General features: G+C 43.6%; 1 protein-coding gene across 1 annotated transcript in view; it reads left to right on the top strand.

Annotated features, from left to right (window-relative positions):
* sema6cb (semaphorin 6Cb) overlaps window positions 1-26,608 on the top strand; it is a 180,924-nt gene that overhangs the window by 137,274 nt on the left and 17,042 nt on the right. The window contains exons 17-20 of the mRNA XM_069655668.1: window positions 9,430-9,507; window positions 21,214-21,272; window positions 21,723-21,773; window positions 25,952-26,107. Of these exons, the coding sequence (XP_069511769.1) occupies window positions 9,430-9,507; window positions 21,214-21,272; window positions 21,723-21,773; window positions 25,952-26,107 (344 nt within the window). The remainder of the gene's footprint in view (window positions 1-9,429; window positions 9,508-21,213; window positions 21,273-21,722; window positions 21,774-25,951; window positions 26,108-26,608) is intronic.

Below are 26,608 nucleotides of genomic sequence, written 5' to 3'. Positions count from 1 at the left end.
TAAATTGGATCCAGCTGATTGGCCAGGAGCCAGCGACGGTGGCTGCCATTTTTTCTGATTCTGGAAGAGAGAGAAGAGGGAAAAGAAGGAATGAGAGAAAATGGATCGCGCCTGTCTCAAGCTTTCAGGTCGGCTACATCCCACAGATCCTTTTTAGAGACCAGAGCTGCAGCACACCTCATCCTGGGATTAGGGGCCCCGTAAAGCCTCATCAGCACCGGCCAGGAGGTCAGGTTTCAGCCGCCATATCCTCCTTTACCACACCAATGAATCTGTCTCCCTCCAGATGAGATTTACCCAATCCCTCCGTTTTCTGCCTCCATTTTCTCTGCCTCTCTCTCTCTCTCTCTATCTCTCTCTCGGCTCGTTTCTCTCTCCCCCCCCTCACTGTGAGCTGCATCGTCGGGTTTCTTTTTTCACTCCAGGCCCTGCTGCCAATATTAGGTTTCAGAAAATGTTCTGTTTTCAACAGCGGCTGGCTGGGAACTGTATGAAATGGGGGTTTTATTAAAAAAATACAATAAAAGGGCAACAGAGGCCCCAAACCCTGACAAGCTGTACATGCAGGGATTTTCGGCTCCAGTAGAAATTTCCTCTTTTATATGAACAGCTTCATCTGAGTGCTCTCAGAGCAAGACATGTATATTAATGGGTTTGGTTGTTAAGCAGCAAAAACTTAAAATCGGTTAATATACCGACTTGTGTGGTGTAGGGTAATCATGTTGTCATTGTTTGTGGAAACCATTGATGATTGTTGGCAGGGAAAGGAACAGTGATAACATTTGCTCCTTTGTTGTACTGTCTCTAGAGGGCTTATTCATTTGAACGTAAGAGTGTGTCCATATTTACACCCTATCAAAGGTGGCTAAGGATATTGTTGTTCTTTAAGATAATGTCTTCGGACCTTTTGCCTTCATTAGAGAAGACAGTGAAGAGTTACAGGGAATATGGGGAAGAGAGAGGGGATGACATGCACCAAAGGGCCGCGAGTCGGAGTCGAACCTACGGCCAATGCATCGAGGACTTTGCCTCTTTCCATGTGGCGCCTGTTCTACCAACTCAGCTTAAAGCGGTGCCTCTACATGGTAATATATTGAAATCTACAAAGAAATGGATAGTGAAACTCCTTCAGGACATCGGGCCATATTCCAGCATTAAACAACATAATTGGCAGGCCAGTAGCCATCCCTTTTATCCTCAGCTACTTCCTTGTCAATCTCGTAACACATCTTCTATAGTCTGATGACGACATAGCCTCTGGGGACAACGGTGAACATGTCGGGCGTGTCCGGCTTAGCCAGCCTTAAGCAATAAACGACTTCCAGCAAAGACTTCCTTCTCCGTGCGCTGCATTGTTTACAGTCCAGTTAGCAGCTTGAGAAGCGACCGTGTGTTCAGATCAAAGTGAAGCCCTCCAGATGTGTCTGCAAAATAAACGCTGTCATATCTTGGCTCGTTCCGTCCCCTGGAGGAGCGCCCGTTCATCTGTCTGTGCTGAGTCTCAGTCTCACTGTAAACAGTAAGTTACACAGAGGCTGCACTCTGGCTTACTGCAGCGGGATGAAGCCCAAACAGAAACAGATTTTCTTGTGAGTGACTTTAATTAACGGCTCTTCAGTTTGCTGAAATAACAACATCATGATGCAGATTAGGAACAACATGAAGCTTTGTCAGGTCTGTCCTCAAGAGGAGAAGGAAACTACTTTAACATGAGTTTGTTGATCGGAGGTCGGATCCATCATTTCTGATGCATTCGAGGAAGTCGGGAAATCTTTACACTAAACGGCCTTGGAGACACAGTGTCAAGCAAATTTGTTTTCAAAGTTTAATTTTTTCTAGAGCAGATTGTTAGCTGTTAGCTGTTAGCATGCAGATGTCTGTTTAAGAGATTAATAAGAAGCTTAATCGTCGTCAGACGACGCTGATGGGAACCGTGATGTCATTACGGTGGATTACGCTCCTCCTGCTTTTGCTCTCCACACGGACTCCTTTTCCTGCATGCGCCGCAGCCTGCTGATACGTGATTGGTCAATACTATTCAAACTACAAGCGAGGAAACCAGAACACTGGCCATACTTAAAACCCCCGTCCCTGCCTACAGTTTCTACATTTCTTCCTTGGAAACACTATTTCTTATAAAACCCACTTTAATCCTGTAACATGTCATAAAACTTGTACATGCAAATGACAAAAGAGGGATTCTTTTTCCTTTCTGGAAAAACATTAATGATAAAACCTCAAAGCTGTGTTGTGAATGTTGCATAACAGCAGGATTTATTCACCCATCGACTTCAATTAAAGCTGAGGCGTTTGTTTCATAATTCTGTGGTTGTTTCTTGAGTTGAGTCGTTCTGCAGCAGCGTCATATAAGCTGAAACCATCTCCACTAAGTCAGGACTGTGTTGTTCCCAGGATATTGGACAAATGACAGCTGGAAGTTATGAGTCTCGGCCTCAGAAGCTTGATAAATCCCCTCTCCTCTCAGCAGCTAATGGATGTTCCTTACACACCGTGGCTGCAGGCGAACACACACACACCTTCCTGTTCATCATCGCATGACAGAGTATGAGAATAAAAGAGGAAGAGAAGTCTGAAGTTTTAAAGAGTGACGAGGGACACACGCGAACACGTGTCGCGTATAAAGTGCAAATATGAGAACAAATGACTTCGCTCCGTGTCTCTGACCAAAAACCACAGATGGACACGACAAAGTGCTTCACTGTGTACGTCCATTCTGTCATGTAACTGTAGAGGAGTGATGGAGAGGAGAAGAGAGGCAGAATGGAGGAACAGAGAGATGCATATGTACCTTATGGCAAGTGAATGAATAATGTATTAAAGCTGCATTATGCAGTGTCACATATTGGCAGCCGCACACACGGGCGAGAGTCATTTTAGGACCTCGATGCCCCGAGGTTCTCCGTCAGTCTGTGATGCCGGCGAGAGCGGAGGAGAAACATTTCAGAGCTTTTTTAAGACAGAAAGTTATTCTTACTTATGAACAGACTCCAGAGTTTAGATTTGTCACTTTGCATTGCACCTCGAGGTGTCAACATTTTATACAGAACTCGATACAGAGATGCGCAAACATGCTTCATTACAGTCGTCCATCTGTTAAAGATTGTTAAGTGTGACGCTCACAATGTTTTGTTTACAACTGACTCTTGGAAGCATCGATTCAACTCAGAGGTCAGTTTAAAGCTTTTGTTTTTATTGTTTTGTTTTGGGTACATATCCATAAAGTATTGGGTAAGTTTAATTTATATCCAAATATTACAAATTTGCCTCCATTTATTTTATCTGTTCAGCAACTTCTCCACCTTCCAGATTTAGAAAAAAGCCTTTAAAGGTATAATAAGTAGGATTTGTTCTTGCATTTTGTCAACAACACATTCAAACTGGGCCCCTCCTCCTGGGCTCTTTGTCACCAAAAGCTCACTCTCGCTCTCTCGTGCGAGAACACGCCCACCCCACCGAGCTAACACCGACAGCATCACCGTTACCTTTGCCCTAGCATGCTAACCACCGGTAAGCTTGTCCTACCTGTCCAACAGAAAGAAGGGCAACTCTGCATCACTCTCTCGCCATGTTCGCCCAGTTGCTAATTTGAAACACTCCCACACTCACCTGTAGGCTGTGATTGGCTCAGGGAACCACGACAGCGCCCCTCCTGAAAACGTCCCGTGCAAAGCAAAACAACAGAATAGCTGCAGAGGGAAGGGTCTCACAAGGGTCTGCACACACACTCACCAACACACATGTATAGAGGCCCAGAAGTGATGATTTATATTATATTATATTTGTAAAAGTCTATATTTTATTTTTCCATGAAAATCCTACCATACCTTTAACTTTGGAAATAATGGAAGAAACTTAAACTACCTGAACGCCCCTCATCCAGGTCTACACTCCCTCCTAAGATCAATCATTTATTGTATTACGAATTATGGAATTGGTTGCTCAAATGTTTCTTCTCTTTATAAAATCCTCACCTACACAGTGCTTAATACAACAGACAGGATGCTTTATGATCCACTGCTGCGGTGAACAAACACCTCTTTACAGTCTCAGCGAATAACAAACTTTATGAGCGTCACTAAATCTGAAGGAACTGCGAGTGTTTGCGTTAGCCTGTCCTCCTGAGGAAAACTACAGCATCAACTGTCTGTGAAAACACCTCCAGTGACCCACAGGTTTCATGTTTAACAAGGTGTGTGAATCATGCGTACACAGGTATCACACCCACTCAAGCTGGGGTCATAATATACAGGTATGATAGTTTGAGTCAAACTTTGTCCTCTGTCTGTTTCACAGATCATGCAACAAAAAGAAGCACGTTCTGTTTGCTGTTGCAGCAGGATGAATTTGCACACAGTGCTCTGTTGTGCATCAGTGCTTGAGTAGATGTAGGCTACAGCTTAACTATGTGTTGCTGAAGTAGTTAGTAAATTGTCAATCCTTATTTTAAATGTTTAACAGTTAGATACAATAAGTTATACATACTTAACTGCATTTAAGAAAATCAGGAAGCTTAGGAAGACTGTAAGCTATTAGCAGCTGCAGCTAGTAGCCACCCCCGATCTCTTTGGTAAGCCTTTTAGCCTACATGCTAGTCCTGAATTGTGTCTGTGATAGTGAAGTCTTGCAGACTGGTGTTGAGGTCGGCCTGTAAATCCTGCACCTGGCTATGTCAATCAGGAGAGACATGTAAATAAAGTAAGGATGAATATTTATTATTATATCGTATCTATCGCCTGAAGAAGACCATTGTTAGGGGAGTGTGAGCAGAGTTGTTTGAGATCTGAACAATGGAACCAGCATGACTGAACTTACGCCAGAGCTTCATTAATATTGCTTTTGTGTCATTTCAAAGTGATACCCCAAAATACTTTGACTACATTTTTTTTCCTCTGTACTCTGTGCTCTCCAAGAACTGTTGGCTTCCTCAGCTGTGAGCCTCCTACATGTACCTAAAGTTAAAACCAAAGCAGGTGAAGGTGCGTTCAGTAACTATGCTGCTGTTCTCAGGAACAAACTACCTCCTGACCTGAGATCTGTGGAAACTTTGTTCTTTTAAAAGCAGACTTAAAACTTTTCTCTCCTGCCTTTGACTGTTAGTTTGTTTTTGTTTGTGTGTGTGTGTGTGTGTGTGTGTTTGTGTGTGGATTCCCCTGTGTGTGCCTGCTGTGAACATGTGTGTGTGCTCTTATAGGGATAGGTCAGGGAGCGTAAGGCCTTTATTCCTTCATGTGTTTTGAAGTTTATATTTGTTTCTGGATTAATTTGTTGATGTGTATTTTATTTATGTGTGTGATAATTTGTTCTTATCTAACATGTGTATGAAATTTGCTATACAAATATAATTGAATTGAATTGACACCCCTGCATGGGTCTTGTCTGGTGTCTGTAGAGCCTCACAGTCTGCAACCTGGGGAGGTTGGCGTGTTCGGGTGGATCAGCAAAGCAGCAAACTCTGATGCAAGGATCACAGTTTTATAAGGCACTGATGGAAAACTTCCTGCAGATAGAGATCACACTTATGGGGTGCTTTGGGTGGCAATGATAATGTGTTTGGATGTTTTGTAGTTTGCAGTTGTTTTACTCCGTGCAGCCTGCCTGTGTCCCCCAGGTGAGGTGTCTCTGGGTGTTCTTATTATTGTTATCTATATAAAAACAATTGCTGAGGATACTTGTTTACATGCAGGTAAAAGTGGCTCTTTGTGGACACAGACAAATGTATGCACTTATTCTCAGCTCACAGCTGCAGGCGAAGGACAGGGAATAGTTTCTGTGTTGTTCTGTCAGCTGCGACACTGTGATGTGCTCTCAGAGGGATGTCTCTGTGATGTTTACAGGCTGAGGGTGGAGGTGTGTGAAGGTACACTCCCTCCTCCAGTTCAGATTGTTGTTAATAATTTTAGATATTTAAAACAGGTCACAGGCGCCCTCATTAAAACTCATTAAACCTGCTCCTTTGGTTTGACGTGACGCTGAACTCAGCAGCACCTACAAGCTGTTTTTGGATGGTTAAAAACACCTCTGAGTGGTTGCAGATCTGCAGCAGGTAAACATGACTGTTGTTTGTTGTCAGTCTTTTGTCCCTGTGTGCTTTATGCTCATTATGTCGGTGCTGCTGGGTGAACACCACACACCTGCAAAGAGCACGCTCTGAAGAGGGGAAAAGTATTGTTCACTCTCTCTCTGACACACGGTATAGTAGCAGGATGAAGGCTGGAAGGATCATTGAACTCACTCCAGAGTGCAGGATTAAAAACTTTGTATCAGACGTGAGGCAGAGAGACTGACAGCAGATCAGAGGACGAGTTTAACCCACAAAACTGACAACACACGGGCTGTCAAAGAGGAGGGGAAGCACCGAGGGCTGTGATTCCGCTGATGCTGGTTAATGCTGACTGCCTTAAATGAAGAAGTTAAACAGTTCCGAGTCCACCGAGCATCTTATTCCCCTAAATCACAGAACAGACATACAGCACTGTAAGTAAGAGCAGCTGATTGACTCGTCTGCTGACTGCTAACATGAGGCTGCTGGCTGGTACCTCAGAGGAAGGCTGATAATGGACGCACTGAAAACTCTGCGTGCAGCTGAGGATGAACTGAGTGACCTGTGTACAAACACTTGAAAATAAGAGTAATCGTGTTTTTGTGAACTTAGAGTGAGCTTCTTCTTATCAACAGATGGAGGGAGGCCTCCTCCATGTTTCTACAGAAGTTAAATCAAACACCGCGGCTGCGCTCCAATATCCATACTTCATGTTATTTGTGTGCCAGAGAAAAGACGGAGTACGTTCCAGTACATCTGTGTTAAATGCAGTATGCCAAAATACATGTATACATTTGGTCGCATGTTGCAGTATTCAAGCCAGAATGCTTTTTAGCTTTCTGACCCACAATCTTCTACGCAGTGGAAAATACATCAAATCGTAGGAGCCCGTAAGAGCACCAACAGATGTGCTGCGAGCATCTGTATCATAACAAAGCAGTGTGTCCTGACTAACTTCATTCTTCCTAATATACTTTGTTTAGAGTACAAACTTTGTAAGGGCAGCATGTAAGATAAGATATAACTTTATTAATCCGGAAGGAAATTCTTGTCCGAGATCACTCCGAAAATTCAGTACAAACTTACAGAAAAACAACTCAGATATAAGTGAAAATATGAAGTGTATGCGTTAATAAAGAGACACAAAATAAGCAGAAAGTAGTATTGACAGGTATACAGTAGTAAAGGGGGTAGACGGTAGCTCAGTCCGGTCCAGTTGAAGTCCCGATACGTACAAGCATGGAAATTTGGACTGGTAGCTTGAAAGGTGCAGTGTCATTCCCTGAGCACGACGAGGTGTCCTTTAGCAAGGCACTGAATCTGCACATGTCCATGTACGTCCCCCTCACTCTGACGTCTCTCCCTTCATGCATGTCTGTAGAGTCCTGTTTGTGCACGTCTGTATATAAAATTCAATTCAATTAAAATAAAAATTATAATGCACAAGATTATGAATTTAAATACCCCCACATGATATCAAATGCAATTGTACATAATAATTAAGAACAGGTTGAATTGCTCCTGATACTAAAAGTAATTTTGCGCATGGTACTAATAAATAAGCTGAAGCATCGCACATGATTATGTATTCTAAAAAAATAAACATCAATAGAAGTATGTCCCCTGTTACCTGACGTGATACTGCACATGATAATGAACACAGTGCAGCCAGATATAGAAACAGTAATATTGCACGAGTAGTTGTATCGTCATGAGAGGAGCTGGGGGGAGGGTGGGCTGAGGCCACATCGACAAACCGGTTGAAGAACAAGTTGAACTTATTGGCCTCATGTTGATCAACAATTGATTGACTAACAAAGTACCAATACTCAAAATCAGAAACGTTGATATACACACTGAATGTTATTTTACATTAAACAAGTATTAACCAAGCTGTTATTTTTGAGTTTGAAGACACGCCCTTCACATCTTCAGATAACTCATTTTAGACCAAGATCCCTGATTTCATTTCAGTATAATTCTGTGTGTTTGAAGTGAGGGAAGCTTTTCTCATGAACATTCTCAATGAATATGATGTCCACTGCCTTTTTTTGTTTTGTTTAATTATTTCTGATGCTGTGGAAGGTTTGTGAGGCTGCACGGTGCAGTGTTTAACGCTGTCGCCTCACAGCTAGAAGGTTCCTGGTTCAAATCCCGGTTAGACGTAGTGGGCCTTCCTGTGTGGAGTTTGCATGTTCTCCCCGTGCATGCGTGGGTTCCCTCCGGGTACTCCGGCTTCCTCCCACAGTCCAAAGACATGCTTGTTAGCGTCATTAATGACTCCAAATTGGTGTGAGGTGTGAGTGTGAAAGGTTGTCTGTCTCTATGTGTCAGCCCTGTGATTGACAGGTGATCAGCCCAGGGTGTAACCCCGCCTCTCGGTCAATGACAGCTGGGATTGGCTCCAGCCACCCCGTGACCCTGAGCAGGATAAGCGGTGTAGATAATGGATGGAAGGTTTGTTTTCTGTAAACACAAAAGGAAAATAGTCATCAATTATAATCAGATGAGAAACAGAGATTTCGTTTACAGGTTAAATGTCAACATTATGAATATCAATTAGGCAGCAAGTTAAAAGTTATGATTTATGAGGTGAAAATAATTAAAGCCTGTGAGAGAAGCAGAAGATTTCAAAACAAGCTCGTTTTTTTTCTCTCTTTCAATCCAGTAAGAAAAAACAAGTCTGCCGTCCTTTAATCAAAAACTAATCTGATTACGAGCCTCTTTTTGTAACATCGTGCGCTTTCATCTCTGTGCGGAGAGAAGGCCGTAACGCTGGGATATTTGTCAGTCAATGTTTGCAGCTGAATGTTTTCAAACACGGCTAATTACTCCTCTCATAACGCCAGCAGATACGACTGGTGATACGATTGTTAAAGCCAACCATCATTAAAACATTCAGCTGAACCTCTCAGCGTGTCAGCACACTTTGTAAACACATCGCTGCATTTGCATAAAAACCAAATCATGGAAGTTGCATTAAGAGTCACAGTGAAGATGTATAGATTTATTCTGCAGTTAGTTTGCACAGTAATGGTGCTTTTGTTTGCAAATGATTACAGTTTGTGCAACTTTCCATCCACATAATGAATCTGCAGCATTTTCATCTCAAATTTAAAGTTTTTCCTGATTCTTTCTTTTACTTTTGTTTTCCTCTAATGGGATGCTGCATTCACTGTCACTGGGTTCATTCCAGGCCACACAGAACTCTTTCCTCTTTTAAGGGAGAGTGGAGAAAAGTGTGGGGTGTTATGTCCGTGGCAGTGTTGTGCCTCATCACCCAGCCAAATGCCGCTGGCCTCACTGTTCCTCACACACATCTCCTGCCATCGCTGACCGTCTCTCTGTCTGTCTGTGTCTTTGTACAGGAGCTGTCTGTCCTCAAGGGACCCCTACTGCATTTGGATCAAGTCGGGCAGCTGTGCCACAGTCTTACCTGGCTTCAAGTGAGTCACACACACACACACACACACACACACACACAGTCACAGTTCATACTTATTATAGGGTAGAGGCTTTCAGAAGCAGTCATTACAGCCATCGATGCTGAATGAATGTTGTCGTTGAAATGGGTGAAAGCTGCCTCACTGTTTGTTTGTGTTTGTATCTCATTCATTTGAAGAGCATGACTCATTCATCTATCCTAATGTGCTGCATGGAAGCAGTGATATTTTATGACAAGATATTTCCTGTTTTTAGTGTTATGAGTTAAAAAATGGTTTCCTTTCAATAACAAATAGTATGTAACATTTATAAATTGCCAGACATAATTCAAGAAGCTTCCTCGTGTCTGTAGCTCAAGGCTGCAGTTTGTTTCCGCACAGATATTGTTTACATTTGTGAACAGATTGGGGGCAATAACAATGTTTTACAGCCACTGTCGCGCCCGCTCCTCTTTCAAAATAAAAGCACTCTCTGGAGCAGCTAAAACAACGCACTGACAGCACAACAGCACATGTTGAGTGGGTTTAAAGGCTCAGTGGAAGGAAGTGAAGTCCAAATAAACTCACAGACACTGTCTGACAGTTAGGTGACATGTGCATCACCACTTCTCCTGAGCCACCGGTGCCAACACCTGTTTACAAGGACATCTTTGGGTCTCTAGAGAGGCAATTTTTAATTAAAATCTTAACTTGAAGAGGTCTAATGTGGACAAGCCTCTGGGGCAGGGAGTGACTGCTCTTATAAACCAAGAGCTTCAGAGATTTTAAATTTTACGTAAATGGCAAAGAAGTGTTTATTGGGGTTTTGCTTAGTTATACCTCTTTCCCACCAAAAGTAGCGCGTTGACACAGGTTTTTCAGACCCGGGAAGACCCGCTTATGGATGCCGATTGTCTCTTTTCCCATTGCCAGTGAAGTATACTCCCCTTTGGCCTTCTGTGTCACCGTCTGACGTCACAAACGCGCCGGGGACAGGGTCGGTAAACAGATGTTGCGGTGGTTAGGTCTTTATTGTATCTATTACTCATTCAGTCTGTGTATCAAACTTGGTGCCGTCAAATTTGGAACGATGTTCGAGCGCTGCTCGGACGGAGATGGACAGAAATTGCAGCTGAGATGACGAGGAGTCACAGAAGTTACAGACGGAGCATAGCATCGTGCCGGAAAGGGGGCGGAGTTTAGCGTGTTATCACGGGTTTTGTGTTCCCATCAATGCCGATTGGAGTCATGGCAATAATTACCCGGGTCTACTGTGTGAAAATCATGCTTCACACTTCTTATGGAAATCTCAGCCTGTCCAAAGATAACACATACTGTATGTTAGGCACACTTTTGGGAAATGTGTTTACAATCATGCAAAGGACATCAAGAATATTTCTGTTGATGGATTGATGTAGTTTGTAAAAAGGCTGGAGGAAGAAGGTAAAGAGGAATCTCAACATTATACTTTTACAGAGTCGAATAAGAGCACGTTTCTAATCTTAAAGCCTTCATGGAAAATAAAAACCTAAATCAACCTCAGAGGCAGGAAAACTGTGCGTGTGCTGCTCTGTGAACATATTCTGTTGATGTTGCTGATTTTAGCCAGAGACCGTGTATGAGAAGTGGAAGTAGCCAACATGACATCAGGTATTCGTTTCTGGATAAGCCAGAAGTGACCATATTTGGATGAGAGGGCGGATACCATTGCTTCACCTGTATTCTGCTGGACAGGTTGCCATGGTAGCAGCCTATCAATCACAGGATAAAAGCGTACCCTGCTTTATCTTCTTTTTTCCGACCCTGAATGGAACCATAATTTACAAAATAAACATCATGTTGCACTGAAGAACGAGTAATTGAGACCATTCCTCTTAGACTTTATACAACCTTTTTGCAATAAGTGGAGTCGCTCCCTGCTGGCCGTTAGACAGAGTGCAGGTTTAATGCACCTTGGCTTCACTTTTGAATCCAAAAAGCTTCGTCTCAGCCCATAAATAGATGAGAAATAATTTTCTGACACCTCCTTTAACAAAGAGGTCTCCATACATGAAGCAATGAGGGACAAACGTGTGCAGATTTGCTTTTTAATCAAACCCTACAGCAGGAGGCTTCAGCTGTTAATTCTTCTCTGGACCAAGTTGAACTAATTAGTGAGCCCAGCCCCTGCGCTGTTGAGTTAATCTGAAATCACTCGGGTGGACACGGCTATAAAAAGACTTTATTAGTCCTCTAACTCAGAGTCACAGCGGACACATTTCTAACCGAGTCAATAACGTGCAGCCGAGCGGCCGCAGAAGCAATCATTTTCATATCTCCTCTCGCTCCTCCAGTCGGAGCCGGGCCTGCGTGCAGCGCTGCGGTGACGCACTGGTTTAATCAATAGCTAATCTAGAATTAGACAAGTGGGCAACGTCAACATGATGAATATCTGCAGTTTTTCTTAAACGTCAGCGACAGCCTGCATACATCCTGTTTACTCACAAGTGGCAGAATTATGTTACGAAAAAATACAACTCCATATTATCGGTCCTATATGAGCGGATGCAGCGCAGGATGTCAGAGGGGGGCCGTGAGATTGAGGAGGCAGCGGAAGAGGCAGTCAATCAAGAAAATAAAAGACATAATTTACCAATCTATGTCCGTGGACAGGAAGAGAGCTGTTGGACACTTACTGGAGTTATTGACCTGAACCCTGTGGTGACAAATGTGTTTGTGTGTCTGAAGTCTTCCCTTCAGCTGTCAAATATCATTTCCTGATTCTAGTTAAATATATTATGATTGATTGACAGCTGAGTCAACACAGGCAATGATACATAACTGTTAATCATCAAAAGTTCAACATTTCCTGGAAGGTTTTAGTGCAGTTTAATACCATGAAATCTTCTGTATCCAGCCTGTTAATGGAAGTCATCTGCACTTTGCCCCACCTGTTGTTTGTTTGGTTACAAGCCAAGGTGGAGCAGAAGAGAGGTTCATGCTTGTAGAGAAGGAGAGATGATCCATAGAGTTATTGTTGTTCAAAATCTGAGGCTGTTGTTCTTTGACACTTTAGCTTTTAGAGCCGACGGCGAAAAATAGTTTTTATTTATGTTACACAACGTCCAGGGGGGGTAGATGAGCAACATGAAAGTGCATGAAATGTTTCCTACCCGGTCCACAATCCAAAAGGCGGAAACTACATATCCAATATATAGAAATAATTTATTACAAGTAATAACATAAACACAACAACAATAATCCAAGCAAATCTCTCCAGGTGAACCCAAGGCCAGAACGACAAACAAAAGAAAAAAATGGAACTAAACTAAACCTAACTCCCTAACTTCACCAAAAACAGGAGAAAAAGAGATACAAAAGAAAACGGCAGTTCATCCCGACTGCTCCACCTCCACCTTAAAGAATTTCAAACAAAACAAAAGCTACGGCTGTGACACAAAAACGAATACTAACATCAAATTGGAGGCCGAGGATGAAACGCTCTGCTGCGGTCAGTAGATCGCCAGCGACGGTTACGAACCCGGTCCTTTTGAAAGTCCAACGCACTCCCAACTCCAGCCACTCAGGACACTCCACCTGTGACGGACCACCAAAGATCCACACACAAACAGAGCACAGACTCGCACACAAACACACACACGATCCCCACATCTAAAACAAAACACAAAAATTACAACCAGGGTCATAACAATTAAAAAGATTTAAAGCACGGGGAACGAAAGTTCACATGGAAAAAGACGACATGTCAGAAGTATTTCAAAAACCAGGGAAGCCAGGAAAAAGAAATGTTGGAAGGAAAAGCAGGAACTGTTTTATGTATGAGAAGAAACAGAAATCTGAATAAACTTGTAATTCTCAAATACAGAAGAAAAAAGCTTCCTCTCTTCAGATGTCATGGGGGGGTTTAAGCATCTTAGACCAGGTGCACCTCGTTGGGGAATCACCTGGGAAGATGCAACAGAGGGGGAGAAGGGACAAACAGAGCAGGGAACACATACAGCCGTAACATAAACTACATTTAAATTTAAAGCCCCAGTGTTCAGTGGTTGATATATCCACTGGAAGGGTACCCAAGAGGTCCCTTTGTTGTGTTTACTCCATTTAAGGGAACCCTGGAGGGCGCTAAATCACATTTGTTTGCACACTGCGCCTCCCTAAAGGAAAGGTATCGTTTACTTTCTATCTTATGGGCAGCCTGGAGGGCACTCAGGGGCTGCATGTCCACATAATCACAGGCAGTGGGTTGTTGGTTCTCCCTGGCTATTATAGCACATCCTACTCTGCACCTTGTGAAGAGAAAATGGAAAAGCCATCATGAAAGCAAAACTTTGAATTATTAAAGAAGAAGCCGCGATGCACAGATCAGTCATCGTTTGGTAGATGCTGAAATGCAACGTCTCAGTTTGACGTATATGTAAGCAACGAGCCACGTTGACTTTTCTTTCTTTATGTTTCTCCCTCCTTCAAACTCCATTAAATCAAAAGTGATATTCAGCTGCATGTGTTTCAATCACACAGCGGCGTGCTGCACCGTCTGGCAGAATGGGAGAGAGAGATGGATGAGGGCTTGGATGGATGGACAGATGGATGGATGCATGAATAGGTAGACAGGCAGATAGATGGATGCTGTAAAGGGTAGTGGAGGAGGAGGAGGAGGAGGAGAGGCTGTTAAAGTTCCTATTTTCTCCTCCTATGTGCCTCCTGACAGTCAAGGACTCTGCGTGTCCCTGTGGCTGATGTACAACCTGTTCCTAAATCACCACGCTGGCTGTTTTTTCTCTCTTACCTCCACATGTTCGCTGGTTGTAAACTGTGAGTGTGGAGTTTTTTTATACATCTCACTACACTTATGTTGCCCCTCACACACACACACACACACACACACACACACACACACACACACACACACATATGCACACTCACACTGTTGACTGGCCTGCCTGATGAAAATGTGCAGATCTGGAATTATTGCATATCCTCTGCTTGGCCGCCCAGTCGCAATACTTCCCCGCCCTCACATGAACAGAGGCTAATGGCATTCTTTTCTTTTTAGATGCATGTTTCTTTGTGCCATGTATGCGTGTGGATATGACAGTGTAATATTTGTGTTTCTAACTTTTAGTTTCCGCTATCCTAGAATGTTTGTGGTGTGTTCAGGTGTTTCCTCTTTAAAGGAAAGATTCCCTTTCTTGCCGTCGTGCCGGTTTCTTGGCCCGGCACAGTGATTTCCTGGAGTCTCATCTTGCCAGACAGCCAGCTGTTTCCAGCAGCCGGTTTCGCTTATAAAAGCTGGTGGCAGCTGCTAGTTTGGCAATCTCACAGTGACGACAAGACTCCACGAAGTCTCTGTGCCCGGCCAAAATGTAATCATGCACATAACCCACTGTTAAACCTCAACGTGTAGTTTTTACACTTGTTTTTATATCATTATCAATTAAAGGAGAATTCAGGTTTATTTTTTATTTTATTTTTTTAGGCCCTATTTTTACATGTTGTGCGGTCTAAATCAGTGGTTCCCAACTGGTGGGTCGGGACCCAAAAGTGGGTCACGGAGCTGTTTTCAGTGGGTCGCAGATGTGTGCCTGAGAAAAAGAAAGTTGTGGCGCTGCGCTTTTATTTTGAAGGACATGGGTTTCCTGTGATGTGCCTGCAGTAGTAGTGTAGTTTATTCACACTCCATGTATCCACTGATTGGGTAATCCCAGCTACAGTTACATTACTTGAAACTTGAGCCCTAATGTAGTTGCATTCCTGTTGCACTTTTTTAGTTTATGTCCGATGAAAAAGTGAATTGAATGAACTGTAGAGGGAATATTTTCCTCGTATGCACCGCCGCCTGCTGGTCATTTTGCTCGACTATTATACTGTTGTGTTTTGTGATGTTGACAGATGCATGTCTGCACCACTGCAGCATGTTTCATTAAATAAGCGATTGAAGTGGTTGAAAATGTTCAAAATGTGGTGGCAAGTCGTCATTAAGGAGGTGGTGGTGGGTCCTGAGGGTAGACCAGTTGAGAGTCACTGATCGTAATGACTAAAAGGTGAAAAAAAAGACTTCTTTTTTTTCGCTTTTGGAATTGCTCCGGCAGATTGTTTAGCCAGCAGTCATGAAGCAGGCTAGAATAGCTGTTTTGTAATCGTTGGGGCCATGTCTCCGATCAAAGTACGTCCACTTAAAGTGTGTGTTTTGCCACTGACAGGCAGGTTGTTTTTACAAATGTCTGACAACTTTACAGAAAGACAGAGACAGACCTTTCTTTTTAAGGAGAAATATAACTATTTTTAAACCTGGAACAATCGGTATGTTGCTCTATTCAACGCCACCAGACTTCATTGACAAAAACGAGTAATTTAAGACGCACGTTGCTGTTCTTGGTTGATTGGTTAGTTTGCGAGACCTTGGTGTTTTTAATCGTTAGTTTAGATACAAAATAATATTTGTGTGACACACATTGACTCAAAGAAACCAACCATTTGTGGCAGCAGTATACGAGTAACGTCCTTGTTTTTTCAATGGAGTCTGGTTGCTTTTGGTTTATTAAAACGATGAGAGGAGATACGATAAGAGAAGCAAACCAGCTGAAAAAGTTGTATTTAATTTAGTTGTGGCTTTCAGGAATGAGTTTTTAATTTGAATTAAGTTTAAGGTTGCGATATATTCTGCTAAGGTATTGGGTTTGAGGTCAAGAGTGAGTGGCTGTTACTCAAAGGTCTTCACAAGTACAGTAAGTCGTGCATGCGTCAGAGAGAGAGAGGAAGTGCCTATGTGGTTTCACACTGGCAAAGAGCTCTGAGCCGCTCGCTGAGGTTTGATTTATGAGTGGATGTTTAGCGTGCAGGACGGAGCCACGCTGGAAAGCAAACGGACCAGAACGTCAGAGAGAGATCGGCCAAAATCTCCCGTCCAGACTCAACTATCAGCCCCCTGCCAGAGAGAGGGGAGAATGGAGAGACAGAAGAACAAAGGAAACAAGAGGAGAGGAAGAAAGAATAAGGAATGGAGGAGGAGGAAAAGAGGAGTTTAAAGACCAAGAAAAATAAGTAAAAAGAGATCGATTAAAGGAAAACAAAAGGAGGAAGGTTTGAGCAGAGGAGGAAAAGTTGGAGGAAATGGAGAGTGGATTTTATCAGTCTGATTCCAGAGCGCAGAACATCTGTTTCTCATTTAATCAAGAGAAGAAACTTTCTGTGTGGCCCTGAAGTCAGATTTAAACCTGCTTAAAATAATATCTTTATATAAAGGTATAAATTTAATACAAAGGATGTGAGGAGTGCACAGTGAAGAGGAGAAGAGGAACACGGATGATGAAGGGACTGTGAAGGAGCAAGAGAAGGACCAGATGATGTGAACCAGGCAGCCGAAAGAGCCAGAGAGGTTTGAGATGAAGCAGCTCTAAAGTCCTCCTCCTCCTGGGGCTTCCTCTTCTCTCTGTCTGTCTCTCTCTCTCACCGTCTCCTCTCTCTCATCACTCTTTCATTGACCGTCAGTCTCTTGTTTTTTTTTCCTCCTGTCCTCTCGTCCAGAAATGGCATACATTTTTAATGACTGATTTGCGGCTGATCCAGAGGATAGGAGAGGATCCACAGACCTCTTTCTCTTTCCATCCTTTTGTGTCTGGCTGTTTTAGTTTACGTGTCATCTGCAATGCATTTGACATGATCACTGTCGCCAAAGCACAATGCCAAAACTAAGGACGGCCTAAGACAGAGGATAAAGAAAGGTCCTGGAAAGAGATCAGCTGAGAAGTGCAGATTGAAACACCTTAAAGGTTAAAGCCTGCAGCATCCTACAGTTCTGTCCTTCTCTTGATCCTTTGTCTTCCCTGCCCCCTCTGTGGCCCCAAAGCACATTTGTAGATGTTAACCTTTCGAAGCAGCTTACAGACATAAGTTGTGGTTCCACCATAAGTACCCAGAACGTCTACGTCCAGGAACTACTAAGAGGGTCAGGTGTGATATCGATTTTTATCTGCAAATCAGAGACAAACATCTAAAGCTGTTATTTAATTATAATACAAATCCATCCGTCCATCATCTATACCGCTTATCCTGTTAATCCCAGCTGTCATTGGGCGAGAGGCGGGGTTACACTCTGGACTGATCGCCAGCCAATCACAGGGCTGACACACAGAGACAGACAACCTTTCATGCTTACATTCCCACCTACGGGCAATTAAGAGTCACCAACGAGCAGGAAGTACCTGGAGAGAACCCACGCATGCATGAGAACATGCAAACTCCACACAGAAAGGCCCACTACGTCTGAACCGGGATTCAAACCAGGAACCTTCTAGCTGTGAGGCAACAGCGCTAACCACTGCACCACCGCGCAGGCCCAAATCTCTATTGATGCAATTCTAAATGTCGTCTTGTCGGCTTCGTGTAAAATGTTCCCTTGCTTGTGGCTTCTCATGAGCAGGTGTTAATTTGTTGTGCCGACGCTCACACTGAATAATCTATGCTTCATGTTATTTAAGGTTGAGCCAACACTGCTGCCGTTTACATTAAAAACCTGCCAGCCGAGACGGCGTTCCTCTGATTTGCTGAATGAAATCAACGTTGTGCCGCCGGGTGCAGGGCTTGTTTTTGCATCAATGCCAAGATAAGCAATGATCACACACTCAAACTACCAAACTATGTGGGAAGTGCATTTCAGCAGCTGCAAATTCAACTTCTGAATCGTTTTGCGCTGCAGTTTGTTGCCGAGCGCGTGAGACCGAGCCAGCTACAGGACGTGAACCCAGAGTGAAAGGGTTTATGGGAAAAAGCAGGCAGATGTTGGTATCCGACAGCCAGCAGCTCCTTGTGTTTGGAAAGCCGAGCAGAACCAAATGAGTTCTTTGCCCGGTGGTCGTGTTGAACTGTTTATTCATGTGTGTGAACGGCGGAGAAGGTCAATTATGGTGAAGACAAGTCTGCCATGTTCTTTCCTCAGACGTAAAGGTGACCTGTCATCCTGCTAGTAAACGAAACTCTGTTAACATGTTTAATTGACTTCAGTACACAATGTAAACGCCGCTCCATGCACAAATTGTGTTTAGCATTGTTGGTCTCAGAGCAGACACCACTGAGCATGCTCAGGCTCATACCTCAATGTTTACAGCTTAGAGACATAACCTACATTCACTAGAAGGCATCTGTCAGCCAGGGCGACTAAATATTGTTTGTGGATCAATTTCCTCAACAGAAGAACATTTGCAAGTGTTCACAGTCTTTGACTTGTAAGTGTGAAAGCGATATTACAAAGACAGAGCTTTGTTTCAAGGGGTGAAAAGGGGATCCCCGGCTTTAAACTCAAGTAAACATAAGAAAGGAATAAGCCGTCTATGATCCCGCCGTGTTGTTGGTGCACTGCTCTCGAGCTGCAAAAATGTATCCTCCAAAGAGCTATAATTTGATTTATTTTAAGTTAATCCTCTTGCAGACTACCTCATTCTTCACAGCATCCATGGATATAAGTGTGGCATTCAATAATCAGCTCCTATCTTGCACCGGATCCCTCCTTCCTGCGTGAACATAAAGGACTGCACTGCATATAAGAAATCTGTGTTAAGTAAGAGAGGGAGTCATTAGTTCACCTGCTGTGTACCTATGCAGCCTCCTCGCAGGAGGTAGCAACACCCGTCCCTGAGCCTGAGAGTAGACGGCAGAGTTGCTGCTTTAAACAAACACTAAAGATATCGAGGTGATTATTTGAGCTGAGTGCAGTCTTCTCCTTCTCTGGCGTCTACCACCAATTTAGATGCTTGTTGTTTCTCTCAGGAGCTGAAAAGTATGTTTGCGCTGCAACGTGTGGAGGGGAATCAAAAAATTAATGTACAAAATCATGTGTTTGTCTTGTGTCTGTGTGGGATGTGAGAAGTTTGTTTGCTAATTATAACGGCTGCTGGAAGACTGTTTGCATAAAATCAGTGTGAGCTGTAGGTTTGTGTTTAGGTTATATAAGGAGCTAATTGGTTTGTGATCGAGTAGGCGTGCGTGCATGCCTGTACAAAGTGTTTCTGTGTGAATGCTGGATCATTACGCTTGTATTTTTGTGCGGTACATGAGCCCGTGTCTGTTTTTACACGGTTCATTGCAACGTGTGGGAAGATTTCTGGCTTCGATTTGAAGCTCGGCTCGGCTAAAGGGGCTTCCGCTCCAACGTGCGTCGCCTCAGTCTCATTACTCAGCCGTTCGAACGGGTGCTGTTGGATTAGACTTTGATTCCTGATTGACTCCAAGGTGAAAGATGGTGCGTCTATTGGCGGGAGAACAGTGTATCAATCGTAGGCACATTTTCTTCAGTGCAGCAGAAAATCAATAATCGTCAGATTGGGTTTCTTGTTGGTTTGGGAGAGAGGTTCAAAAGGCGAATTCAGAGGATTTGAATCGCAAAGCAGCAACTTCAGAGAGGCAGAAAATACTGTTAAACATGTTTGAAGGATTTCTTTGACTGCACTGAGCTTTTATTTCCCTTTAGCTCAAATGTGCCGCAGCTTTTGAGTAAAAAGAAACGGTGCTGATGTGGTGGAGAGAAGCCATCCATACTGCACATTAAATAAACCTACCAATCAATTCTGCATGATAAAAACAAGTCATGAATGTTTTTCCACAACATTGCAACAAACATCTTGATCTGTTCAGTGTGTCCTTCTTTTCCCTGAAAAATCTTGTTTAAATGACAATAAATATATTTGAAATAAGGTATGAATAAGTATGTAAATAGAGTATATAACATTAGGCAGTGTGTTTCACAGCTTTGAGCTGAGTTGACGATGGCTAAATGCTCAATTTACTGGGAACCTCCAATGAAACAGCAGCAGAAGATCTCAGTTTCTTCTTCGGCAAATAGTTAACAAAAGAGTTAGCGATGCGGCGCGGGCCTTTGTATGTAAGGAGCAGGACCTTAAAATCAATCCTAAACGTATCAGGAAGTCAGTGCAGAGCGGCTCAGACCGGACTAATGGTCTCTTGTTGAATGAGCTGAGGTCTCTTATTGGTTTCTGGCAAGTAAGAAGTTCATTACAGTAATCGAGTCGGCTCGTAATAAAGGCATGAATCATTTTCGGAGCCAACACTTCCAGTCGCCAGTGTCTCCAGTTTTCCACTGTGTGTTTTTCCTCTGGTTAAAGTAAAGATGTCTTATGGGTATATTTTCCATGCTATTAGCGATGCGGGTGGTTCAACGGCAGGAAGTGTTTCCACGAAAAACATCAGCTGTAAATAACAGGTATTGGTGTCCAACACTCTGAATCAACGCACTTCTCTTCAGACTATTTTTCACTGACAGTCAACAGTGAGACACTCAATGCAGAGCAGACAAACTCTAGGTGCCAATTTTACCAACTGTAGACTAAAATACAGTGCTGCTACAGAAAGTGTGAGAAAGAGGAGGCAAGCTGAGGGAAAGTGAGGACACAAAAGTAAATTACAAAACTGCGACAACGTTACCAAACTGATGATATACAACCTTGTGAGAGGATCCAAGGGTGGATTTTTCCCTCCAGGTTCCGGTCTCCGCCGTGTCCCAAACAACACAATGCAGGACACAGACACTCTGACCTCAGCCCTCAGTTACAAAACAAATTAAATTTCATCACGTCTCCCAGCAGGACTCATCTACAAAACCAATTTTGGGCCGACTCAACGAGGTGCTTTGTTAGAGACGGACAGTCAGGGAAAATGGATGGATGCAGATGTACTGATGTGTCTCTTTGTCGCTCTGTGTGTTTGTTTCTCTCTCTTCAGAGGCGGGTTTGAACAGGATGTGGAGAACGGTTACCATCAGCACCCTGATACCTGCCACGGTGAGATGAAATATTCATTTATACTCGCAGATTTACATATGCAATAAGGACATGGAGAAAAAAACGCACCTATTGACTGTCATCAGATCCTGATGGCAGAGCGACTGCAGGCCCGAGTGACTGCAAATAGAACGATTTATAGAAGCATTATGATGTGTTTGTTTTAACGAGGGCAGCTATTCAGTTCATGCTGAGAAAGCTTGAAGAGCAGTTAGTCCGCCCCCATGCACAGTCCCTGCTGAAATACCGTTCTCAATCTTTCCATGTTAATTAGGCATTTGCTCATAGAGGTGTTTTTATGTCAGACAAAGTGGGCTCCTTATAGCTCCGTTTGCATGTGTCTGGGATGTGATCAGAAACACAAATAGGAACAATTCAACAACACTTGTCATCCTCAGAAAACATCACCACGCTCACTGACGTCAGTCTGAATTTCTTTGTCTCCTCCAGATGTGCTGGCGACCACTCGCAGGCAGAACACGGCGCTAGACTCAGCGTACGGTCAGTGTGCATGTCTTCACCTTTTCCTTTAACTGCCTCAGCCAGCAAACTGAACCGAACTGATTCTAACTGACCCGAGATTTACAGAAGTTGACTCAAGTTGTGGTTACATTTAGCAAGACCTGGTTTGTATCCATCAACAGCCACGGTTCACTTTTAATGAGTAGAGGGAATTTTGCAAGCTGGATCTTAATTTAATCCAACATCACCATTGGTTTTATGAACAATTTGTCCATACAGTTCATGTGTTGTGATCCTGAGATGCTGTGTCATCACTGTACCAAAGTACATACGTGGTAAAATGATTGTAAACAGCTATGAAATACGAGGAAATGCTAAAAGAACCCAACAGGTCCCCACACTCATTCTGGTTGCGTTTATGCTGTAGTCTAAAGACCCCATTTAAGCAAATTGGGCGTTAATATTTTGCGCCAACTACCCAACAACAATGATGCTGAAGCAGAAATACAAAGCTACAAGTACTCGAACAATCAGGAATGATCAGCGCTGCAAGCCCCACCCCCAAAGATCCTGTACTTTTGCAACGTGCTGCCCCCCGGGCGATGACTTTTTGGGTGGGATTGGAATCGTTGACTTTTTAGGCGAACACTTTGGTCTGTTTAAGCAGAAAGTTCCTCTGCAGGAAATCAAAACGGGTGTTTACAAAGAACAGCCTGAGTTTTCTTCATAAATATGTTTGGTAAAATTGTCGGTTTGTGCACAGTCGATCTTTGGATTACGTTTGAAATGAGTTAAAGTTAAAATCAACAGTAATACTCATAATATGTGTTCGATCCATAAAGAATTGAAAAATACCCTTGAACAACATATTGATTCTTTACCTGCTGACTCACTGTTCCTTTACCTGCAGAGGGGATCAGATTTATTCACTTATGTGCCTCCAAGGTAAATGTTTCTGCACTTTACAACTCGGGAGGTTACAGGATATCTCACTGAGGCAGCTGAATGGCCGGTGCCACCTCTCCCTCTCAGCCAGCCTGACAGCTTAAACATTGAAGCCATTGTCTAAAGCATCAGTGCTTTGATGGACCAGGAGCTCCGCCGGCTATGCTGCCTAATGCCCTGTATCAAGAAGGATCATCATCCCTGTCACGTCCCATTACTCCCCCGCCGGCCACACCGAGCAGCCCCTGGCATGGCCGGAATAGAAATAGAAATGCTGCCTCGCTGGCTAGCTCTCAGATAAGATTGAGGAGGTGGCATTCAGACAAATTTTCTAACACTGCAACAGTCAAAACCAGTCATTTTCAATCAGATAGCTGTTCTCCAGCCAAAGTAGCTTTTATCTACACAAGTAAAAAGCCCCTGCTCAACTTTATGAGGAGTTTTAAGACTTCTCTGAACCCTTTGTCACTGGACAAATTGGGACACAGGGGAGCTAATGGCACTGGTTGATCCAACCCAGTGATTAGTACCAGCAGAGTCCATCATGCTTGAAGACGTCGGCCATTACGGCTCAGCAGAACCATCCATCCTACACCTCCCTCGGTTTCTTTCCCAGAACAGAGGCCACTTTGTCTGCCAGAGGCCTCGGTCTGGACCTCCAAAGCACCACAGAGCCTCAGTAGTCCGCAAAGCCTCCCTGCTGGACGAATTACCACTCAGTCGGCGGCAGGACTTGATGAGCAGCCCTCCTGTTTAATCCTGCAGGGGCTCTCACCACCCTGATGCTTCACTGCACTGTTTGAAGTTCTCAACACGCAGTCAGATTCTGTCTCTGTTGTTTTTCCGGTGTGTGTTTTCTTTTTCGCACAAAAAGCCTTTTAAGTCTCTGCACTGAAGATCAATTATCAGCTTTCCTAGACAATAAAACAGCCCATATGCCGAACAAAGCTGTTGCACACAGGAGCTCCAAAGGCAGAGACGCGTCCTTTCTTCCGTTTCCCAAACAATCACAGCCAGCAGAGGGAAGGCCGTGAGACAAATGCTTGTATTTTTTTGGTACTTTATCAACGGTAAAAGGGAACAAAATGATCCTACGTGCACACTCAGAACAACACAATTGTGATAAATTGAAGTACTGATGAAGTCCTGGAGCTGTTGTCCGAGCTGCCAGGGCCAAACACCCCCTGGTGTACAGTTTTAATTTGCCCGGCGCAGATGGTGAACTGACGGGGCACCTCATTCAGAGTGAACACAGTCAACTGGCTCACAGTGAGAGAGAGAACAAGCCCCTTTTTCTCCAAATGTCTGGGTGTGAGATCTGCAGAATGCTAACATTATGGCTGGCTTATTAGTGCGGGAGCCAAAGCCAATAGCAGCATGCTGCTCGCCGGACCTCAAGGACAACAGAGAGCTAATAATGCAATCAAGATGAGGAGCGTGTCATCAAGATAAATATGCTTGATAATACGCGGCCTGTGGCAGCTAATGCCCAGCGTGTTTCTGGGCATATGTTTGAACCGTTTCCAAATGTGGCCGTCATAATGTTTGCTGCTCCGCCTCAAGGTGACGGAGTTTCCTGTGCAACAGATCGGCTCGGGTGAGGTAGTGGAAAAGAGCTGTGATGAAAAAACCAGCCGCAAGTATCTATTTCAACTTATCTGTGAAAACACTTAGCAGAGTGGACACAGAGGAGTCTTAGCGGTGCTTGGAGTTCAAGGCCGTGTAGAGAAAATTTAAATGGAGGGGATTTTTGTGTAAAATAAGCTGCAGAACAGGATAAAACGATTACTGAGCGATTTAAGGATGTGAAAACTGAAAGCCAATCATTCTCTCAAATCTACAGCTGTACCCGACTCACAATTATGTCATTCAAATCAAACGTATCTGTTTGATATTAGGCTTCAACTATTCAGTCCTATTTTTTTCTGTTCAGTGCAAATCAGTCTGCAGGAGTCCCATGTTTTACCTGCCTAAGATTTCCACAGCTAACGGCTCTATTCAAAACATTTCCAGAAACTACTTTCTATGTGTTTTAAGTAACATCACCGTTGTCTTTAACTATATCCTTAATGAAGGATTTTAGTCCACTAGTGAGCTAAAGCTAGCAGCAGCTCATAGAGACAAAAGCCTTGCAAGAGAGCGATTTTTTTAAAGATGATTTTTTTTGCCTTTATTAGAGGGGACAGCTGAAGATAGACAGGAAACGTTGGGAGTAGAAAGTGGGGGATGACATGCACCAAGCAATCGGCAGAGCGGGAGTCAAACCTGCGATCAGTGCGACGAGGACTGTAGCCTCAGCATGCGGGGCGCCCGCTCCGCCAACCGAGCCAAACCAGCGCCCTGAAACACACCAAAAACCTTTTTTTGATAATTTTGCTTCCAGTAAAAACCTCAAGAACAAAGAGCATTGAAGGAATCCTTACCTACGACAAGCTGTGACCATCTTCAAACAAGCTAGCTACAGCTTAGCTCGCAGCCCCTCCTGATGCGTAATTTGTGCCGATGAAACGCCTCAGGGAGACTCCGATATTTAACGTGGAACTGATGTATTCAGTATTTTTACAGGCTGTAATCATCAATTTGTTCCTGTTAAAAACAGCTGCAACAATGAAGGCTCATTCCGTTCGAGTTTATAGAAGCTGTTGCTCTTTCACTGCTCTGTGAACAATGACGCAGCTTTAAAACAAAGACTCCACTCATGATTTAAATCGTCGGAGCAGCTTTACGTGAATCCAAAGGTGTGATGTGTTGACCTGGGAGTAAAATAAACCTTCTGCAGTTTGTTCAATGTTTATATAAATTATTGGTTTAGTGTCAACTTTTGCTAAGAGTCTCTTCTGAAAAACAGCCAGCTGGCAGAGTCAAAAAAAAGAAGTGCTGTGAGATTCAAAGGAAAAGTTTTCTGAGTGTGATAAAAGCAGCACAGCAGGAAACACAGTGATGTCATCGGAAATGTTAGGATGCCAAGCTCACCTGGAGAGACCGACTGTGGGTATTAAGCAGCGTGTACTGTAGCTCTTGACATCACCGTGTATCTGTGGTGAAGTGATGGATGAATTAAATTCTGCTCTGTGTGCTCATCATGTTCCTCACTATCATCACTGGGTCTGTATGTTAACAGGTTTTCTTTCCACTCAGGAACTCATCCTCATTTCTCTGAAGTTGATTGTCCCGGCTGAGTCACATTTCACTAATCACTCACTCTGTTGCCCCCCCTTCCTCCTCCTCCTCCTCCTCCTCCACCTCCTTCCTCCCCTTCGTTACAACCACAGGGAAGACCACACCCACAAGCGCCAGCACAACCTTTCATGGGGCGGCATTCCCAAAGGAGGCAGGTGACCCTGAAAGAGGTACAGGTCCTGATGGCCCTCCCTTCGTGGGGGAACAAGGGTCACCTGACTCGGAGCCAATCAGTGTGGAGATGGAGGGTAAGGGGGAGGGATGTTTGTCCTCAGTGAATCTGCAAGGGGGATTGCACTGCTGGGCCCCGAACGCCTCATCAAACACTTCTAACAAAACTGACCACTAACAAGAAGAATGTTTCACTCTGGTAGAACAGAATCCCGTTTTCAGCATGCACGTCTGCACACCATAGGTCATTCACGCTGTGTCAGCAATCACCAGATTCACATGGCGCCCATTTTTCTTTGACACCATGCTCAGAGTGGGGAGTTCAAATGCTGCTGTATTGTTGTATTGCTTTGTTCCAGGTTTTAAGTCTTATACACTATACATCATTTCACTGCTTACTGATGGATTAGCAACTAAAAAGACAGCATAGAGAGAGAGACATTTTCCATTGTAAAACAACATGCAGTATATAATAACCTATTAGCAGCAGCTAAGGTTAGCATGTAACCAAATTCTAGCTAACGTCAACTAGTTTGATAGCCTTAAACGATACAAATTCCTAGCTAACGGTAAAGTTT

Source organism: Semicossyphus pulcher, unplaced genomic scaffold, assembly GCF_022749685.1.
Source record: "Semicossyphus pulcher isolate SPU_LCO1_2020_fin unplaced genomic scaffold, fSemPul1.0.p SCAF_9, whole genome shotgun sequence".
NCBI classification, from domain to species: Eukaryota; Metazoa; Chordata; class Actinopteri; order Labriformes; family Labridae; genus Semicossyphus; species Semicossyphus pulcher.
This window is presented reverse-complemented; position numbering and strand designations above follow the sequence as displayed.